At 35.5% G+C, this 19,837-nt stretch overlaps 1 protein-coding gene across 1 annotated transcript in view; it reads right to left on the bottom strand.

Moving 5' to 3' along the window:
* Window positions 1-2,524: 2,524 nt before the first annotated feature.
* Window positions 2,525-19,837, bottom strand: part of LOC126025774 (nucleolar protein 16-like) — a 33,975-nt gene continuing 16,662 nt past the window's right edge. Inside the window, 2 exon segments of the mRNA XM_049785546.1 lie at window positions 2,525-2,723; window positions 2,726-2,966. Coding sequence (XP_049641503.1) covers window positions 2,572-2,723; window positions 2,726-2,966 — 393 coding nt within the window. The 3' untranslated portion in view covers window positions 2,525-2,571.

The following is a 19,837-nucleotide window of genomic DNA, read 5'->3' as shown; positions in this document are numbered from 1 at the left end:
ATTAAAAGATAAATATTAATCTGAGTAAAATGATATACTTGCTATATACGTGTAAGTACGATTTAGAATATGATGAGTCACGATTTTTTGTAATCTCTAGCAAATTTTGTAATGAAATACAATGAAATGTTAACAGAAAATTCCATATAATATATAGTACTTACTATATACAAGCACTAGTCTAAATCTTTTATATTTACTTAATCCTAAAATTAATCTAAGAGGAAACAGGCATAAAAAGGTTAGATAACACACCTTAGATAACACATCTCAAGGTGAAGCTGAGTGTAGAAGAAATGTGGATGTTGTATTCTTTGTTATTATGCCTTACTACTTTGTCCTTTAGTTTAATACGATAAATTACACTGATAATGTTGTTGCTGTCAAACTAACCAAGCACAACCTTGTTGAATTCTAATTAGTGGTAAAGTGTGATTCAATTTTGTGATGTATTGTTGAGCTTTGTGTTTATATTCATAAAGGGATATTACTGTAACTTAAAAATTAAAGTACCATTATTTACAAAGTTAGTTACTCATAGTTGAGCTTTAGAAATACAATGTTCCAGCACTAATCCCACCACCAGTGTCAACTTCCTTCCACCAATGTTCTCAGTTTGCCTTTCCTACCTTCCCTTCCCAGACTGCTGTCTTGAGTACCACTTTTTAAATTTTGGGTCTTATCAACTCTGTGGCTTGGACATTTAGCTCTGAACTTCTCTAACACTACCAATATACCTGAATCCCATCTATCCCAGTCCCCTGTTTTTCTCATCTGTTTCCTCTTTCCCCTCCATAAATTTTCTTCTCCTCCCTGTATTCTGAGGCAGGGGTGATCTAGGCATCCTCCCTTTAAACCATTGCATTCCTTGAGGAACATATTCTAAATACCACATATAAATGATACTATTCTGTGTTTATCCTTCTCCTGGATTACTTAATTTAATTTAATATATCTTCCAGTTTCAGCATAATAGATTCCGTGTACATCCATTATAGAAAAATTTCATGACTTATCTCTCCTGATGGCTGCATAATATTCCATTGTGTATATATGCCACAGCTTCTTTAGCCATTCATTTGTTGAAGAGCATCTTGGTTGTTTCCAGAGTCTGGCTATTGTAAATAGTGCTGCAATGAATATAGGTGTGAGAAAGGGATTTTTGTATTGTATTTTTGTGTTTCTAGGGTACCTCCCTTGGAGTAGTATAGCTGGGTCGTATGGGAACTCAATTTCCAGTTTTTGGAGGAATCTCCATATTGCTTTCCATAAAGGTTGGACTAGATGGCATTAACACCAGCAGTTCCTTTCTCTTCACATCCCTGCCAGCACTGCTTGTTCTCATTCTTTGTGATGTGCACAAATCTCTGTGGCGTGAGATGGTACCTCATAGTTGTTTTGATTTGCATCTCCCTAATGATTAGTGATGTGGAGCAATTTTTCATGTACCCTTTGACCATTTGTATTTCTTATGTGCTTCTTTTGTTTGTGTGAAAAATGCTTAAACACTTTGCTGACCCTATATTTGGTGTGTCTATGTTGATGAGAGTTAGTACTTCTTAATTTATTGTTCCCTTGGTAAATAAGTATTGCCCATCCTTGTCTTTAATTAATTTTTTAGATTGAATTAAATTTAGTTTGATATAAATTTGGCAATCCCAATATTTTTTTCTTTTCTTTCTATTTACTCATGTCTTTAATCTGTCTATTCTGAGCCACTGTAGATGTGCTTCCTGTAAGAAGCAAATGGATAGATTTTGTTTTCTGATCCATCCTTCCACTCTTTAAGTTTTGATGGGAGAATGTAGTCCACTAACACTTGGTGATATTATTGATACAAAGGGCTATGTTGTAATTTTACTGTGCAGGTTTGTTGCTTATACAATTGACATTTTTGGTTTACTTTCAGTAGTTATGTAAGTTATATATACTTATATATGTGTGTGTGTACTTTCAGTATTTCTTTCATAGCCAGTTTGATTAATCATAAATTTTACTATCACTTACTCCTCACCTTCTGGTATTCCTATAAACAGAAATTATTATTCTTGTATTTGCTTATTAAGTACGTTATATTTTCTTCCATCCCTTTTCTCTTTCCTCTTTTAATTTTCTTATTAATGCTGTCATATTTTGTCTTCAAATTCATCTATACTGTTCACCTCTTGTCAGATTTTGCTCCTATGATTTGCTAGTCAGTCCTATTCCATTTGTATGGAATCATTCAGCCTCTGCAAAAGTTCTTCTTTAAGTTGCTTAGATTTCTTTTATTTTTAAATAGAATCTTGTTTTATTCTGTATATGCAGTCTTCAAAGTGCCCTGGTACACTGCAAACATAGTTGCTGCTTTCCCCCACAGTTCACAGGAGAACCAATGGAGTTTCTGAGAGACAGTTTGTGGCCAAGAAGGGAACATGTGTCAGCTGTGATCAGGACAGGTCTGGGCAGACTCACCTGTCACCACACCTTCTCCATGCTGCAAATCCTGGCTTACTGCTGCCTGGTTGTGGGTTGAGGGTGGTAGCCTCATAGAGTGAAGGATGGGAGTGGGCACAGGCCCCATACCCTAAGTCATTCCACCTCCATCTTTGTGTTCTGCAAAGACTCAAGGAAAGCCTGCCACTCAGTGAGGTAGAAATGCTTGTAGACATTGATCTTATTCCGAATCTGTTTGGGGATGTCCTGGTAGTAATTATTCTCACCCCGGGCCATCACCTTATAGTCTCACCATGGTTCCCCACCACATATCGGACATAGTCAATGAGGTCATGAGACAGTGTGTCCCCTCTTTGCTCAGGGAGGCTGGCTTCAGCCTCCAGGTCATTGAGAACATAGGGCTTCTGAACCAGAAGTGCAGATTTCTCCTCACTGTCCACATCCATGGCCTTTACCTTTCGCTTCAGTAGGGGCACCGCTTTATTGGAGTCCATGGCCAGCCCCATCTCAACTAGATTCTGCTGCACTGACTTGCAGTGGTCTCAGAGACTTCCCTTTGGCCTTTGGCATGGCGCAAAGCGATGACCTGAGGCCTCATGCCCCTGAGTAAGACGTAGCACCTCGTGGAGCCGGCTAGTTCCAGGGAGGTGTGCCTTGGATTTCTTATTGATTACTTAATTTAGCTAGCAGTGCTTCCTTAATTTCTTTTGTCAGTGCATTGGTTGTTAATTTTATATTTTTATCAACTAGGTTCATGCTTTGATGAGCTTCTGGACTTACCTTGCTCTCTGTTCCTATCTTCAACTGTAGTTGAGCTCCTTAATTTCTTTATTCTATTAGTTTTGTGGGTATTAATGGTGTAACTCCAGATTTCAAGTTACTTGAGATTATTTGAATTATTTGAATTACTTGAATTATTTATACCAAATAGTTAATAATAGATCCGCCGTTCATGGTATTTTCCTTACTATGCAGTGTTATTTGAGTATGCTGAAAAAATTGTGAAGTAGGTACTTTGTTGAATTAATTGAAATGTAGGCTCTATATTATCTGAGAAATATGAGTGCTTCATCCCACCTACTCACAAATAATAATGTATATAAAAATAATTTTTTTGTTAATGTATCTGTGTAGTTTTGGGTTTTATGACAGATAGACATTAGATTCGGCCAATTCTTGGCCAAGAAGTAGGGGATGATAGCTTAGGAATGCGGACTACGGGTTCTGTGTGGCTCTGGGATTCCACTAGTCTCATTTAGATATTAAGCTAATATTGATTTGATAGAATACACAGAAAAGCACATCCTCCTTTTTATTATTTGTAATATTGCAAAAATGTTGTATGTAAAATATAAATATATTGTTTTGTTTTGGGGTCACAGCTGATGATACTCTGAAGTTACTTATAACTCTGCACTCAGGAGTCACTCTTGGGATACTGGGGATCAAAACCAGGTCAGTCATATCCAAGACAAGCACCTTATCAACTATACTATTACTCCAGCCCTTTACTTTCTTTTTTTCGTTTTGTTTTTGGGTCACACCTGGCAGCGCTAAGTGATTATTCCTGGCTTTATGCTCGGAAATCGCGCCTGGCAGGCTCAGGAGACCATATGGGATGCCGAGATTTGAACCACTGTCCTTCTGCATGAAAGGCAAACGTCTTACCTCCATGCTATCTCTCTGGTCCCTAATTTTTATTTTTATTTACATTTTAAAATGTAATTAAAGAACCGTGGTTTACAAAGTTTTTGGTAGTTGAGTTTCAGGCATATAATATTTCAACATAAATCCCACTACGCCGTGTCAATTACTATCACCAGTGATCCCATAGTCCATCATTCCTGTGCACTCCCCACATCTCAGACCAACTCCCTTAATCCCGTCTGCCACTTTGACAGTGGCATTGAAGTTCAGTGATTCCAGACTATATCCTTTGTTTTTAGTGTTGTTGAGTCTGCACTTTGGATGTATAGCTATATCACTTTCCCACACCCCCTATATAACTGAAGTCTAGACAGACCCCTGTCTCCCAAGAAAGACTTCCCTTTTTGTCTTTTTCCTTCCCACTTTGATTTCTTTTCTTCTTTACCCTTTTCCTCCCTAGGCTCTGGAGTCAAATGTGATCTAGACATTTCCCCTTTACATTTACATTTACATTACTCTGAATATCAAATAAGCAAGCCCACATGGCCAGTCCAAATACCAATATAAGTGTCCATGGGCTCACTAACAATCTTTTAGGAGGTCTTTCCAAAATGGTTGCTTTGTCTGCTTATGCATTTTTATGGTTCCATATTCATTTTAGGATAGGTTTTCTATGAAAATATTCTTTCTGTAAGAAGTATCATTGCAATTGTGGTGGAGAGTGCATTGAATTTTCTTGAATCTTCATATTGTTTTGGGTAATATGAGCATATTTAACAATATTAATTCTTTTTCCTAATCAACACATTTATATCTCTTTTAATTTATTTCACGAATGTTTTATAATTTCAGTTTACATATTTCCTTCTTTAAATGTATTCCTAAATTTATTTTTATTCTTGTATTTGCTACTATAAATAGAACTATATTTTAAATTTAGCTTTCCTAATGATATTAATAAGATTACAACTTACAACTTATTTTGCATATTGATTTTTTTAATTCTGCTAATTTACTAAATTTATTTTCTAATTTTACATTTTTGGTGAACTCTAAGTGTTTTCTATATATTATTATATCATTAATAAACAGATATAATTATACTCTTTTTAAATTTGGACACCTATTTCTTTTATTATTATAATGCCTCTTACTATACTAAATAAAAGTGGCCAACTTGAGCATCCCTGTCTTGTTTTTGATCTTGTAGAAAAATTCCTTAACTTATCATTAATGACCATTATATTAGCTATGGGATTATCATATGTGCTTTTATTAAGCTGAAATATATTCATCTACATCAATTTGATGAATATTTATTAAGAAGTTAAATTTTGTCAAATACTTTTATTATATCATTGAGGAGATTATTTACTTATTTTTCAGTTTTCAGCTATATCAGAGTAGCTATTTGCATAAATTGAGACATCATAGTGTCTTAATGTCTTTATCTCATGGCATAAATCCCACTTATTTATGATGTCTGAGTCTTTTAATGGATGGTAGTAGTAGATTTAGCTAATATTTGTTGTGGAGTTTGCACTATCTTTACTGAGGATATTACTCTATAGATTTCTTATGGTAATCATGTCTGGCTTTTGTATCACAATAATCTGGACTGTATAATGATATTGGAAGTATTATATCCATTCACTATTTTGGAATAGGTTTGAGAAATTATTGGTATTAATTCTTCAAATATTTTATAGAATTCACCAGTGAAGGAGTCCAATTAGTTTATTTTTATTTTTACATTTTTTATTTAAACACCTTGGTTACAAACATGATTGTGGTTGGGTTTCAGTCATATAAGATGACACCCCCGTTTATTTTTAAACTTCTTTTTGTTTGCTTCTGTACAAAAATGTTAGCTCCTTGAAAATAGGAACTTTGTATGTCTTACTCTGTATTGTTACATGGTACTCTTTTTCTATTTTTAATTATATTCTCACCCTTCTGTTTTTTTCTTTTTCTTTTTCTTTTTTTTTAGGGGGGAACTTGGGCCACACCTGACTGTGCTCTGGCTCTGTGCCCAGGAATCTTTCCTGGTATTATTTCAAGAAATGTATAAGGTTCTGGGAATTGAACTTGGGTTGGTCACAAACATGGTGTCTTACCTGAAGTATTATCTCTTTGGTCCTCCTATTTTTCTTATATTTAAAGGAAACTAGTAACCCTTATCTTTTTGCTATTGTTTTACTGATTGTTCAGATAACCTTTCTTGTTAATCATCTATGACTAAGAATTGGGAGTAAATTTGAGTCACAAGTGGCAAAATACGATTCTCCAGTGTTTTTTCCTTTTTAGCAGAAACTATGTTCATAGGAAAAGGAAAATTAGGTCTGAAGTAGATAACAACTCTGTACTTTTCTTTCATTGTCTACACTCTAAGCACTTAAATCTTCTACCTTCAGGTGTAATCTTGAGCTGATATCATTGTTTATGTGATCATAATTAAGTAATACAATCTTAAGTTTAATTTTTTAGAAATAATTCAGTGATTGATGTTTAGTGAAGTATAATAATAAACCCGAATTTTATTCAAAGTTACATATTTTCCCCCAACTTCAATCTGCTTATAATATGCTTATTTCCCCCAACTTTTAATACACGTCAGTTGCAAAACTTGCTGTGTAGTTGGATATATGGCACTTTTCTTTTTGCTCTTATCTCAAGGCTCTCTCTGGCTAATTCACTACTGGCCAACAATTGAAACAGGAGAAACGTGAAACAGAAAATGTCTGTCTGCAGCATTGCTTTAATTTCCTCTGGCTAGGGCAGAGATGCAAGCAGATTCTCTAGTGATGCTTTTGAGGCCTCCTCAGAGTGTCTCTATTAAGTCTTTAATCTCTGCTTTCACTTGCTTGGAGAGTGCAGTTTTCTCCTTGAAGATGCCTTTAGTCTCAATGTCCTGGAGTGTTTTACCTATATGTTGTTCTATATATCTTATGGTTTCGGGTCTGATATCGAGGTCTTTCATCCATTTGGATTTAACCTTCATACATGATGTTAGCTGGGGATCTAAGTTCAATTTTTTGCAAGTGGCTAGCCAGTTGTGCCAACACCATTTGTTGAAGAGGCTTTCTTTGCTCCATTTAGGGTTTCTTGCTCCTTTATCAAAAATTAGGTGATTGTATGTCTGGGGAACATTCTCTGAGTATTCAAGCCTATTCCACTGACCTGAGGGCCTGCCTTTATTCCAATACCATGCTGTTTTGATAACTATTGCTTTATAGTACAGTTTAAAGTTGAGGAAAGTAATTCCTCCCATATTCTTTTTCCCAATGATTGCTTTAGCTATTCTAGGGTGTTTATTGTTCCAAATGAATTTCAAAAGTGCCTGATTAACAGATGGGAATATATTAAACTGAGAAGCTTCTGCACCTCAAAAGAAATAGCGCTCAGGATACAAGAGCCCCCCACTGAGTGGGAGAAACTATTCACCCAATACCCATCAGATAAGGGGCTAATCTCCAAAATATACAAGGCACTGACAGAACTTTACAAGAAAAAAACATCGAATTCCATCAAAAAATGGCCAAAAGACACATGAAAAAATGCTCCACATCACTACTCATCAGGGAGATGCAAATCAAAACAACTATGAGGTACCACCTCACACCCCAGAGATTGGCACACATCACAAAGAATGAGAAAAAGTAGTGTTGGCAGGGATGTGGAGAGAAAGGAACTCTTATCCACTGCTGGTGGGAATGCCATCTAGTTCAACCTTTATGGAAAGCAATGGAGATTCCTCCAAAACCTAGAAATCGAGCTCCCATACGACCCAGCTATACCACTCCTAGGAACCTAGGAACACCAAAATACAATACAAAACCCCCTTCCTTACACCTATATTCACTGCAGCACTATTTACATAGCAAGACTCTGGAAACAGCCAAGATACCCTTCAACAGATGAATGGCTAAAGAAACTGTGGTACATATACACAGTGGAATATTATGCAGCTGTCAAGAGAGATGAAGTCATGAAATTTTCCTATACATGGATGTACATGGAATTTATTATGCTGAGTGAACTAAGTCAGATAGAGAGAGAGAAAGATGCAGAATGGTCTCACTCATCTATGGGTTTTAAGAAAAATGAAAGACATTCTTGCAATAATAATTTTCAGGCACAAAAGAGAAAAGAGCTGGAAGTTACAGCTCACCTCAGGAAGCTCACCACAAACAGGGATGAGCTTAGTTAGAGAAATAACTACGTTTTGAACTATACTAATAATGAGAATGTATGAGGGAAATAGAAAGCCTGTCTAGAGTACAGGTGGGTGGTGGGTGGGGAGGAAGGAGATTTGGGACATTGGTGATGGGAATGTTGCACTGGTGATGGTGGTGTTCTTTACATGACTAAAACCCAAACACAATCATGTACGTAATAAAGTTGGTTAAATAAAAAAAAGTCTTTAAATTATAATTCTTTTCTCTTACTGGTCGCATAACCCTCACACTTTCTCAGAACCTCAGTATTTATCTGATAAAAGTTATCTCGTTCTTAAAGGCACTATTCTATCTAATTTAAGGTCTCCTGCTTCAATCACTACAGAGTCAAGAGTAAACAAGCTCCTAAGACCTGTTGTCAGTAGTTATACAGTTTCCTACCACTGTAGTGCTCTATTCACCTTGTTATGTCAAGAAGTCTCTGACTCTTAAAATTTCTCTTGGTTGACCCCAAGATAGTATCAAATGATGGTCCTTTCTTTGAGACCCTTGTCAATAGTCTTTATTGTAATTCATGAATGAATAGTTTGTAAGGAAGACCTGATAAGAAATAAAAATTCTGCCACACTTTCACAAGTTACTCTGGGATAAATGATTTTAAAATATATTTATTGATTTATTTATATTGGTTTTTGGGGCACACCAGGAAATATCCAAGGGTTATTTTTGGCTCTGTACTCAGGAGGACACAGCCCTGGAAGGTTTGGGTATGAATCCAAATCAGCTGCATGCAAGGCAAACACAGCACTCACTTACTAAACTAAAAAATAAATATATATTTATATTTAAAAAATAAAAAATTATTTTTTAATTATGAAAACTTTTTAAACATCATCAAACTTATTTTTCTAGGCAGGGAATGGATGATCAACAAGTAGTCTCAAAATGCAAGTCCTACTGAAAGGATCTAACACTTCACTTTGGAGTGCAGGAGTGGTTGGCATTCATTTTCTTAGTGGCTTCATACTGAGAGAGTCTCAGATTTAACAACTTTTTACACATTCCTGGTGCTTTCTGAAATATTACATGTCTTTTGCATGAAAGATTAACTTAATTTGTGTGTGAGTGGTAGTTTTTTTAATTAATTCTAAAGGTCACAACATATGCTTTTCAATCTGTTCTGGACTTTGCAAGGGTCTGAGGCCAAAATGTTTTAGCATCATTTAAATTAAAGTTTTAGACTATAGGGTTTATATAAAAAATATCATGAACAAAAGTTAGATATTTGAGAAATAGCCTCAGGTATGTCAGGTGGGAGGTGCAGTTTTATTGTGTGGCAAATTTTCTTGTAGCACTTGAGGCATTATTTTTGTAACACTGCTTATAAAGGCAGCAGAAGGTAGTTCTGTGTTTATTACTTATGTGTTGGTGGAGTGAGAAAGAACAATTTCTAATTTCTGCCAGTTAAATTCTTTTCCATTTCTGTCTGTTTAGCTTGTGCTGGCAGTAATCATATCCTCTCTCCCTTATCCTCCCCCCTAGTTTTAACAGAGATTCATTTGTGCTTATGCTGAATTGATGCAGAAAAAAGCAGTAAAACTCTCCTTTTCTGGGAACCACTGATTTTTTTCCCTCTTGAATTCAGAAATTAGGATTGAGTAACCTATACATTTAATTATATTCTCTGCTATAGAAAGGAGAGTGTTTTGAAGACAAATTTGGAGTTAAATATCATGTGACATTTCAGTAGCTAGTAATCTTTTTAGCACTTATTAATTATTTTCTCTCCACTCCCCTAACTATTCATTGTATTATACTTTCTAGGTCTTTCTTTTAGGCTGTGTGGGTGACATTATGTCTGGATTAATAAAATAATCACTGCATGTTAATAAATGGGTGAATGATTTCGCTTTTCTGAGGTTCGTGAATATTATGTTTTTAAAGTATATCATGTAAGTGTTATTTATCAGTAAAATGTCTTGCATATAAATCTGAGATCAAGTAACCATAAAGTTTGAGGCATACTACATCATAGAAATACTTTTTTCCGGTTTATGTTAATTGTTTATGGATTCAACCTGAGAAAGATAGATTTTTGTGTTACATTTTGTAGTTTTAAGACAATTTTACATATTTAGAAGAGTCATGAATTGATTCTTATCATCTTGGGGCAAATAAGTAAACCTGTAGGTTATATTTTATATCTTTTTTAGCAAATGCATGATCATAAACATCAGAAAAGTAATTAACCACATTAAAATACACCACATCAAAAAGTAATTAACATTTATTCCTGTTCTTTAGTTGATAAGGAGTTTTAAGGAAGATGATCATTAGGAGTATCCTTACATGTTTGCTTAACTCCTTTACTATGGAGATACTCTCTTCTATAGGATAGCATCTAGAATTTACTTCTGTAAACTCTGTCATATCTTTTACGGTATCTCTGTGTCTTTTTTTGGGGGGGGCCACACCCGGCGGTGCCCAGGGGTTACTCCTGGCTGTCTGCTCAGAAATAGCTCCTGGCAGACACGGGGAACCATATGGGACACTGGGATTCGAACCAACCACCTTTGGTCCTGGATCGGCTGCTTGCAAGGCAAATGCTGCTGTGCTATCTCTCCGGGCCCTGTATCTCTGTATCTTAACTAAAGTAAAATCTTCTACTCATTGATCTATTACTATGACAAGACATTGTGATAGGGACTTAATATACAATATTACATTTAATTCTCCAAAGTACCACCTTAAATGATGAATTGTGTACTCTTTTATTCTATTCACAAGTATAACTAATCTGCTCCTATGGTTTTAACTATCACCATACTTAGTCTGGTTATATTCATAGCACAAGATCTATATTGTAAAAACTAAGTAGTATTTTCCCATACATAATATTTCATAACTACTATATAATGAAACACTGTTATTTTCTTTTACCTTTCTTTTTGCTTTATTTTTTTGTTATTTTACTTTTCTCTCTTCCACCTTCTTTCTGCCATCATTCATGTTTTAAAACTTGGGGTTGTCTCTGACTCATCATTCATATATATATATATATATGTGTGTGTGTGTATATATGTGTGTGTATATATATGTGTGTGTATACATATATATATATATAGCCAACTCTTACTTTTTTTAATTTCCTCTATTCATTCTACCATAATCTCCACAACTCACACATGAATTATTGCAACTGAGTTTTAGGAGGCCTCCCAATACTTTGCTCTTAGATACATTTTGCCCCAACTTTGGCCAGTCTCGAATACAAAGTTTCTCATATTACTATAGTTGCCAGTGACTCACCAACTTACACCCATATCCTTATTTGGGCCCTACCTATCCATGCAACACTCCTCTCAGATATACTCTCTTCCTATTTAAGCTCAGGATCTTTTGCCACATTTACCTCCAGGCTTCTTTTTTTAATATATTTTTTATTTTGACCTAAGTAGATTACATATTTTTACAGTGATATTTTAGGTACATATTAACATTGAATCAGGGGATTCTCATCACCAAAGTTTTCTTCCCTCCACCCTCATTCCAAGCTTGTATTTCATATCCCTCCCCCTTACCCCCTCCTCACCCCGGCTGCTAGTATAAGTGGTTCCCTCTGTGTCTAACCTGTAGATTGGGCATAGATTCTTTTGTTGTTGGCTTTGGGTTTGGCATTAAAGTCCGATCATTTTTATTACTACTTAGTGATCATACAACTGCTTGGTCTTGGTATCCTCCATTATTTCCCCATTTCCCCCTCAATTTGAGAGGCGGAGCAAGATGGTTCAAGTTATGTGATTTGTTTGAAGAGAAGAAAAGCAATAAAATGGGGTAAAAACTCAAGCAAGCTGAAAATGGGTGAAGTCCTTAGATTATATTTTATTATGTATAAAACCACTTATAGGTGCCTGAGCATTGGTATAGTGGGTAGGGTGCTTGCCTTGATTATAGCTGAACCAAATTCTATCCTCAGTATCCCTGGGTCTTCCAGGAGTGATACCTGAGTGCAAAGCTAGGAGTAAGCCCTGATTATTATTGGTTATATCCCCCTCAAAAAAGAAAACTTTACATTTGTAGTAACACCATGGTAATGGCTTAATTTTATTACAGTTAAAGATAACGGAATTTTGTTGCTTATCTATATATCTTCATTGTTTGCTATCACATACTACTTCATCAAAAAAGTCATATTCCTAGGTTGGGAGAAGCACACATAAAATTTGATTTAAAGTAGCAATACTCATGTTCTTCCCTTACATATATGAGAATTTATGAGAATTTGAAATCAGACAGTTGGCAAAAATCTGCTTGGAATGGTATATTTTCTTGGATTTTAATATTTCAGTTGCAAAGGCTGGTTGCTAAGAGTAGCATAAATATTTCAACCTCATTACAAACTCTTCAAGTCACCACTAAAAGCAAGTAACTTCTATGGTGAAGATGGAACATCTTTCTGTCTTCCCTGTAAAAGAAAATCCTACATAATCTAAAATCAAACATCACATACTTATTCTTTTATTAATTTGGCATCTATCGAGTGTAAAATATTTTTTTCAATTGTACCATGGTGGAGTGGGGAGGAATGCTCAAAGATGAATAGGACAAAGTTTCTGTGACTGGTATTTATAATAAAACATGCATAATTTCTCAGTGCCATTCTTTTAATTTCTTGCCAAATAACTGATTTTTTTCACATAAAATTGTGTATAAAGATTTATGCAAGTGGTTGAAAATCTTGGATATTGAGGTCTGGCTCTGCAATTGACTCCCTTGTTTGACCTTGGCAAGTCATTTACTTTTTGAGTGCCAGTGTTCTAATTTGTTAATCTCAATATTTACAGACCTATTCTTTCTTCACTCATAGTCCTTTTTTGTTAGAAAAACTACTATCTGATAGATATTGTCAAGTTACTTGGTTGCCTTTAGTGATTTAAACAGATACATATTCCTGATTCCTTTCTCTCTTATATTTTATATGGGAAGAAGAGAGGCAACGACAAATATGATAAATAATATCATATGTATGAAGGTTGTAGATCAAGGAGCTCAATGAAAATAATCAAGAAGCTAGAATTTCTAATAGTTTCAACTTTATATATCTAGTGATCAGGCAAGACTGAAAAAATGACACACATAAGCAAAGCATTGACAAATTTCACTAAATTGTCTTCTAAAAGTGTATGGTAAGAGGAGAAAATAGAGTACTGAGCAACATCACAGTAAAAGCTAAAGCTTTCCAAAATTTCCCTTAATTTTCTCTTTTCTTTATCAGCAATTGATGTCTTATATGTGATCTATAGCTTCTCTGTTTAATGTAGCATTCACTAACCATATATAATATTAAACTGAAAACATAGCTATTCCACAACATGCTTGATCCCTGAAGCATGCTTTCAATGTGGTTTCCATTCCAAATCTGTGGCTGATGGTGCTAAGACCAACCCTGTCCAGAAGAGTCTGCAGAAGCCATGTCAACATAGGTGAACTGGCCATGTCATGAAGGATGGAGCCAGAGGAACCTGGCTGCTCTACTTTGCTCTGCAGCTGCACATATCTCCAATTTCAATGATCCCCAGCACAACATGCAGAAAACATAACACTACAAGCATAACAATGGGAAACAACACAGGCCAACACCATGCATACAGAATGAAGATGGCAGCTCTGATGACCCAAAAAGTGCCAACACCTAGTTAGCCTCTAAGATATGGACTTTAGAGAACAAATAAAAAGGATGTTCATAGACTCAAAGAAAGCATGGATTAAGCTGAAAGAACTACAAATAAAAATCAAGAGAATATGGAAATAGAAGTGAGAAAATTCCAAACTTTATAACAGTACTGAAAACCTCATTGGAGAGCCTCTCCAACAGAGTAATGGCAGCTGAGGACTAAATTAGTGAGCTGGAAGATGAGATGCATAATAACTCCATACAGCAAAAGAGATTGGACAAGAGCCTTAAAGACAATGGAAAAAACCTCAAAGAATATGAAGAGAAGAAAATGGAAGTCTTCAATAAACTCACCAGAAGCAACATAAGAATCATTGGAGTATGAGAGACCCAAGAAGAAAATTCCCATGAAAAATCAATAATCAAAGACATCATTTCAGAGAAACTTTTGGAGCTAAAGAGTGCATGCAACCAAATCCTGCATGCCCAAAGAATACCAGCTAAAGGATATCTGAAGAAAAGCAACCCATTACACACCTAAGTCACAATGATTAATATCAAATTTAGGAATAGAATACTGAAAGCAGAAAGATCAAAAAGTAAAATTATACTTAATGAAACATCCTTAAGAATTACAGCAGATCTGTCACAAGTGACCCTCAAAACCTGAAAGCAATGGTGGGATGTAGTGAAAAAAACTCAATGAAATGAATGCTTCCCCCTAGAATACTTCACCCAGCCAAACTCACATTAAGGTTTGAAGGAAGAATACATAGCTTCATGAACAAACAACAGCTCAGAAATTTTACAGTCTCAAAACCAGCCTTAAAAGAAAACTTGAAAGGTACACTTTAAAACAAGACAAACAGACACATAAAACTCCTACACAAAGATGACAACAGATCCCATAATTATCTGTCTCAAAGTCAATGCACTAAATGCACCAGTTAAGAAACACAGAGTGTCAAAATGGATCAAAAGGTTGAATCTAACATTCTGCTGCCTACAAAGAAAAAACATCTGAATAGTTAGAAAAATCATAGATTCAAAATCAAAGGTTGGAGGATAATCATCCAAGCAAATAACTCCCTTAAAAAAGCTGGAGTAGCCATATTAATATCAGATGACACAAACTTTAGACTCAGAAAAATTATAAGGGACAAAGATGGACATTTTGTAATATTCAAAGGATATGTATAACAGGAAGAAATATCACTCCTAAACACATATGCACCCAATGAGGGATCAGCAAAATATTTAATACAATTGTTGACAAATATGAAAGAAGACATCAATAGCATACGATAATAGTGGGAGAACTCAACACTGCCCTGTCACCACTTGATAGGTCAACCAGGATGAAACCGAACAAGACTATACTAGTTCTAAAAGGAGAAATAGATGAAAGTGGCCTAGTAGAGACTAGATAGAGCTCTCCATCTACAGAAAACTGTATACACATTCTTCACCAATGAATGTCAATGGGCCATTCTCCAGGATGGACCACATGCTGGCCCATAAAACATATCTCCATAAAATCAAATAAATTACCTTCTCAGATCACAAAGCACTGAAATTAGAAGAGAACTACAAAGGGATACCAAAGAAAAACTTTAACACCTGGATTTAAACAGCTTACTACTGAAAAACCAGTGGGTCAGAGATGAAATCAAAGAGGAAATCAATAGATTCCTGGAAACAAATGAGAACAAAGATACAAATTATCAGAATTTGTGGGACTCTGTAAAACATGGTACTATGATAAAAATTTATATCTTTGCAAGCACATATCAGGAAGGAAGAAGGGGCTTACATGAATAAGTTAATGACACAACGATAAAATTAAAAAGTGATCAACAAAATGAACCAAAAATAGGTAGGCAGAAGGAAATAAAGCTTAGAGCAGAAATTAATAAACTGAAAACCCAAAGAAAAATTCAAAATATCAATGAAAGCAAAAGTTGATTCTTTGAAAAAAAATCAGCAAGATTAATAAACCACTAGCAAAACTCACAAAGAAAGGGAGAGAGAAACTTAATAAACTGAATTAGATATGAAAAGGGTAGATTACTACATATACTACAGAGATTCAAAGGGTAATCAGAGACTACTTTGAGAAACTCTATGCCATAAAACAAGGAACCTGGAAGCAAATAGTATCCAGTGCCTCATCAAGGAGGCCATACACCATGACCAAGTAGGTTTCATTGTAGAGATTCAAGGATGGTTTACCATGTGCAAACAAATCAACATAATACACATATAACAAAAGTAAAAATAAAACTCATATGATCATATCCGTAGATAAAAACTCACAAACCAACTCTAATAAATTATGATCGATTATATAAACCAAATATCCAATTGTTTTTGGTTTTTTTTTTTTAGATTTTTTTTCTTTATAATTATGCTTTTGCTTGTAGTGAGTATTCTGACCAACTGCCATCTATCTGAGTTTGCTGTCTGGAATATAGCTCTCTTACCTTTTGAATTTAAATTCTCATTTTATTTTCCTTTCCTTTCCTTTCCTTTTTTTTTAAATTTATTGAAGATAAAGATGCAAAGAAAGGACAAGGTGAAGTTACAGTGGGAAGGCAATCACCCATAAACAGAATTATCAAAGGAATCCTTTTGCTGACACCTTAATTTTGAATTTTCAGAGGACTTAACAACAACAACGACCTGATTTCAGGACTGAGCTCTCTGCATCATCCTCTAATTGTGGGTGAAACTAAAAGATGCTCCACATCATCCTGAATTTTATATAGGATATGGACATATTCCAAGATCCTTGGCTACAGAAACCTGACACCAACAATAGTGACTGTGTGAAAAATAAAAGTGTATTGGCACTACAGACAATGACTTGGGTTGGACAACCTAATATGCCTTGAGCCTAGAGTTGGTCTTATGCCAGAAAACTTCAGGGGTAAGGTATCCTTGTATTTAGGCCAAGGTTTTTCCTTTCCATATCCCCTATATTTTGCTGGGCCTATGTGTTACCACCTGCAAAAGGAAGCACGCACCGATGTGGCTTTTGCCTTCCTGGTGCAGTGCCTAATTTTCCTTTTAAGAATTATCTGGCACAAAAAGAAAAGAAAAAGGGGGGCCAGTGAGACACCTATATAACGGTTCTTCCATATTCTATGCCAACATTGTCTTCTTTCCTGACACTCTGCTAGAGTCCTTAGAGCCTACTTTTCCCAGACTGATGGTACCTATATTTCATCACCCTTCTTGCCTGAATAGAACTTGGTAAACTCGTGGTTCTTTATACTGTGCACTTTTCATATTATTTTTACCTCTTTTTGACCCCTAGAATTATGAGGTAATGGCATTTAGAAAAAAAGTATAGAAACCTAGCTTAGCTTTAAAAGACACTTGACTTTTAAATTTTTATTTTATTAAGAAAAAAGTAGTTGAAACTAGTTAGTGCAGATTGTTTAGGAGAAGAATAAAAGCAAATGGAAATTTAAAAAATTCTAGAAAATAAAAAGTACAGGTGGCATGACAAGAAAATTAACTTAATAATAATAGAAAACAAATGTGTGTCATTCCCATCATTTGAAATTCACTATTCTTTTTTGTTTGTCTATTTATTGCTTTGGGGCCACACATGTTAGTACGTAGGGATTGTCTCTGTCTGTACTCAGGAATCGTTCCTGGTAGTGTTCAGGTAACCATATGCAGTATCAGAATCAATCCAGATTGGCCATTTTCAAAGCATACTCTCTCTCTGATCTTCAGAGTTGCCCCCCCCCCTTCAGCCTTAAGGGGCTGGCACGAAGAAATTGCTCCTAGCAGGCCAGGAATTCATATGGGATGCTCAGAATTGAACCTAGGTCAATCCCAGGTCGGCCACGTGCAAAGCAAATTCCCTACCCTCTGAGCTGTCGCTCCAGTTCCAAGAACTTTTCATATTTTCTCTTAATTCTCACAACAATAAAGTAGCTTTTATTCATATTTTGTAATATTAAATGATGATAGTCATCCAATTTTCTGAGCTCTAAAAAGAAAGGAAATGTTTGGAAGCTGATTATTCAGCTTTTTTTTTTTTTTGGTGCCACATGTTGAGGAGAGGATGGGGCATTAGATGGATTTAGAAGAAATTTTTTTTCAGTAGCAGAGACTGAGGAGTTATATGAGAAGGAGAGGAGACAGGCAAGAATAGAGGGGAGTGGGGCCGGAGAGGTGGCGCTACAGGTAAGATGTCTGCCCTGCAAGTGCTAGCCAAGGAAGGACTGCGATTCGATCCCCCGGTGTCCCATATGGTCCCCCCAAGCCAGGCGCAATTTCTGAGCGCTTAGCCAGGATTAAACCCTGAGCATCAAATGGGTGTGGCCCGAAAAACAAAAACAACAACAAAAAATTATCTGTCAAAAGGCCCGTTCAGAGAAGTCAATCATTGACCCTTTGTGTGGATTATTGGCTATAATTCTGACATGGCTGTGACATTACATTTTCTCTTTATTTGAATTTTGTCTCTTTTGCCACTACAGAAATTTGGCCTTAGCTATCATACAGTCTTTAAAGGAATTTCAGTACCAAAGCAAGCTGCTAGAAGTTCCCTGCTGGCTTAGTATATTTGCAACTTAAAGTCCAGCCAGCTCTCTCTTTCTGTCAGCCTTCTCACTTTCGAAGGCCAAGTCAAAACATAACATTTTCAAGACAATGGTCTTCTCTCCCTGCCTTTGAGCATCACAGCAAATGATTTTAATCTCAGGACTCTCCCTGTCACTTTGAATACCTGCTTGCAAACAGGTTTGGTCAGTGTAGAATTAGATTATTTCACTAGGTATAATTATTGTATCCCTTTCTTTAGTGTTATTCTCTTTCTATTACCAGATCATAGGAAGTGGGTCCTAGCCCATAGCTAGAATACTATTTCCCTCAGGTTAAGAATATTTGTTATCAAGAGAAAACCAGGATTTCCTGCTATCCCTTAATTTACATCTGTAATGACACCTAGGGCCAGGAACTTCTTTGATATGTAAGAATTTAGCCTTCCTTTTATCCTCTAACTCCTAACTGAAACCTATTCTATTCTAAGGTTACAAACCACCTAAAGCTATGTGTATTTGTTCTAAAATCAAACAATGTACATTACATTCCTTTCATGTTACAACTGCCTCTTTTTCCCTCTATGTACTCCCTTTCCTGAAGATTAAATTTGTCACACTCTTGTCAGAGATGTGTTGACCCCACACATACTGTGTGTGGTATTATTTCATATTTCATATTAGTCTGCCTTGTGTACCCGCTTATTCCCAGTGAGGATTATCTGACCCACTAAGGTTTTGCTTAGGGACGCAAATACGTCCGCAGCACGTATGCAAAGAATTTCCACACTAACACCTTCTTTGTTGTGCTCCTTTGACTCATCCTTAATAAAATAATATATTATGATCAATTGTGTCAACAATACTATAGCCTTTTATGTTAAAAGAGTTGCATAAATTTTGTGGTTTTGAATTGCTTTGTGTACTGCTAAGAAATGTTATAATGTACTATAATCTGGGGGCTCAAGGGACAAAGTAAATGTGCATGTATTTTGTTTTATTTTACTTAATGTTTTTTTTGGCTGAAAATTCAAATACCCAATTGTAATAGAAACAACTCTATACAGTATATGGCACACTCCTTTCTGTCAATAGTTTCCTTAAATGTCAATAGTCTAAAATCTTCCATCTAAAGCACAGAGTAGTGAGTTGGATTGGGAAACAAAATCCAGCCATTTGCTGCACTTAAAAGTTCAGAATAGACACAGGCTTAGAATAAAAGGATGGAAAACATCTATACAAGTTACTCGAAAATCAAAAAAGCTGGTATAGCTATACTTTTATCTGATCTCATTGCATTCAACTTAAAGAAAGTACTTAGAGACAAATATGGTCACTTATTT

This window comes from Suncus etruscus, chromosome 13, assembly GCF_024139225.1.
Source record: "Suncus etruscus isolate mSunEtr1 chromosome 13, mSunEtr1.pri.cur, whole genome shotgun sequence".
Taxonomy (NCBI): domain Eukaryota; kingdom Metazoa; phylum Chordata; class Mammalia; order Eulipotyphla; family Soricidae; genus Suncus; species Suncus etruscus.
The sequence above is the reverse complement of the archived record's forward strand: the minus strand, read 5'-3'. Positions and strand labels throughout refer to the sequence as shown.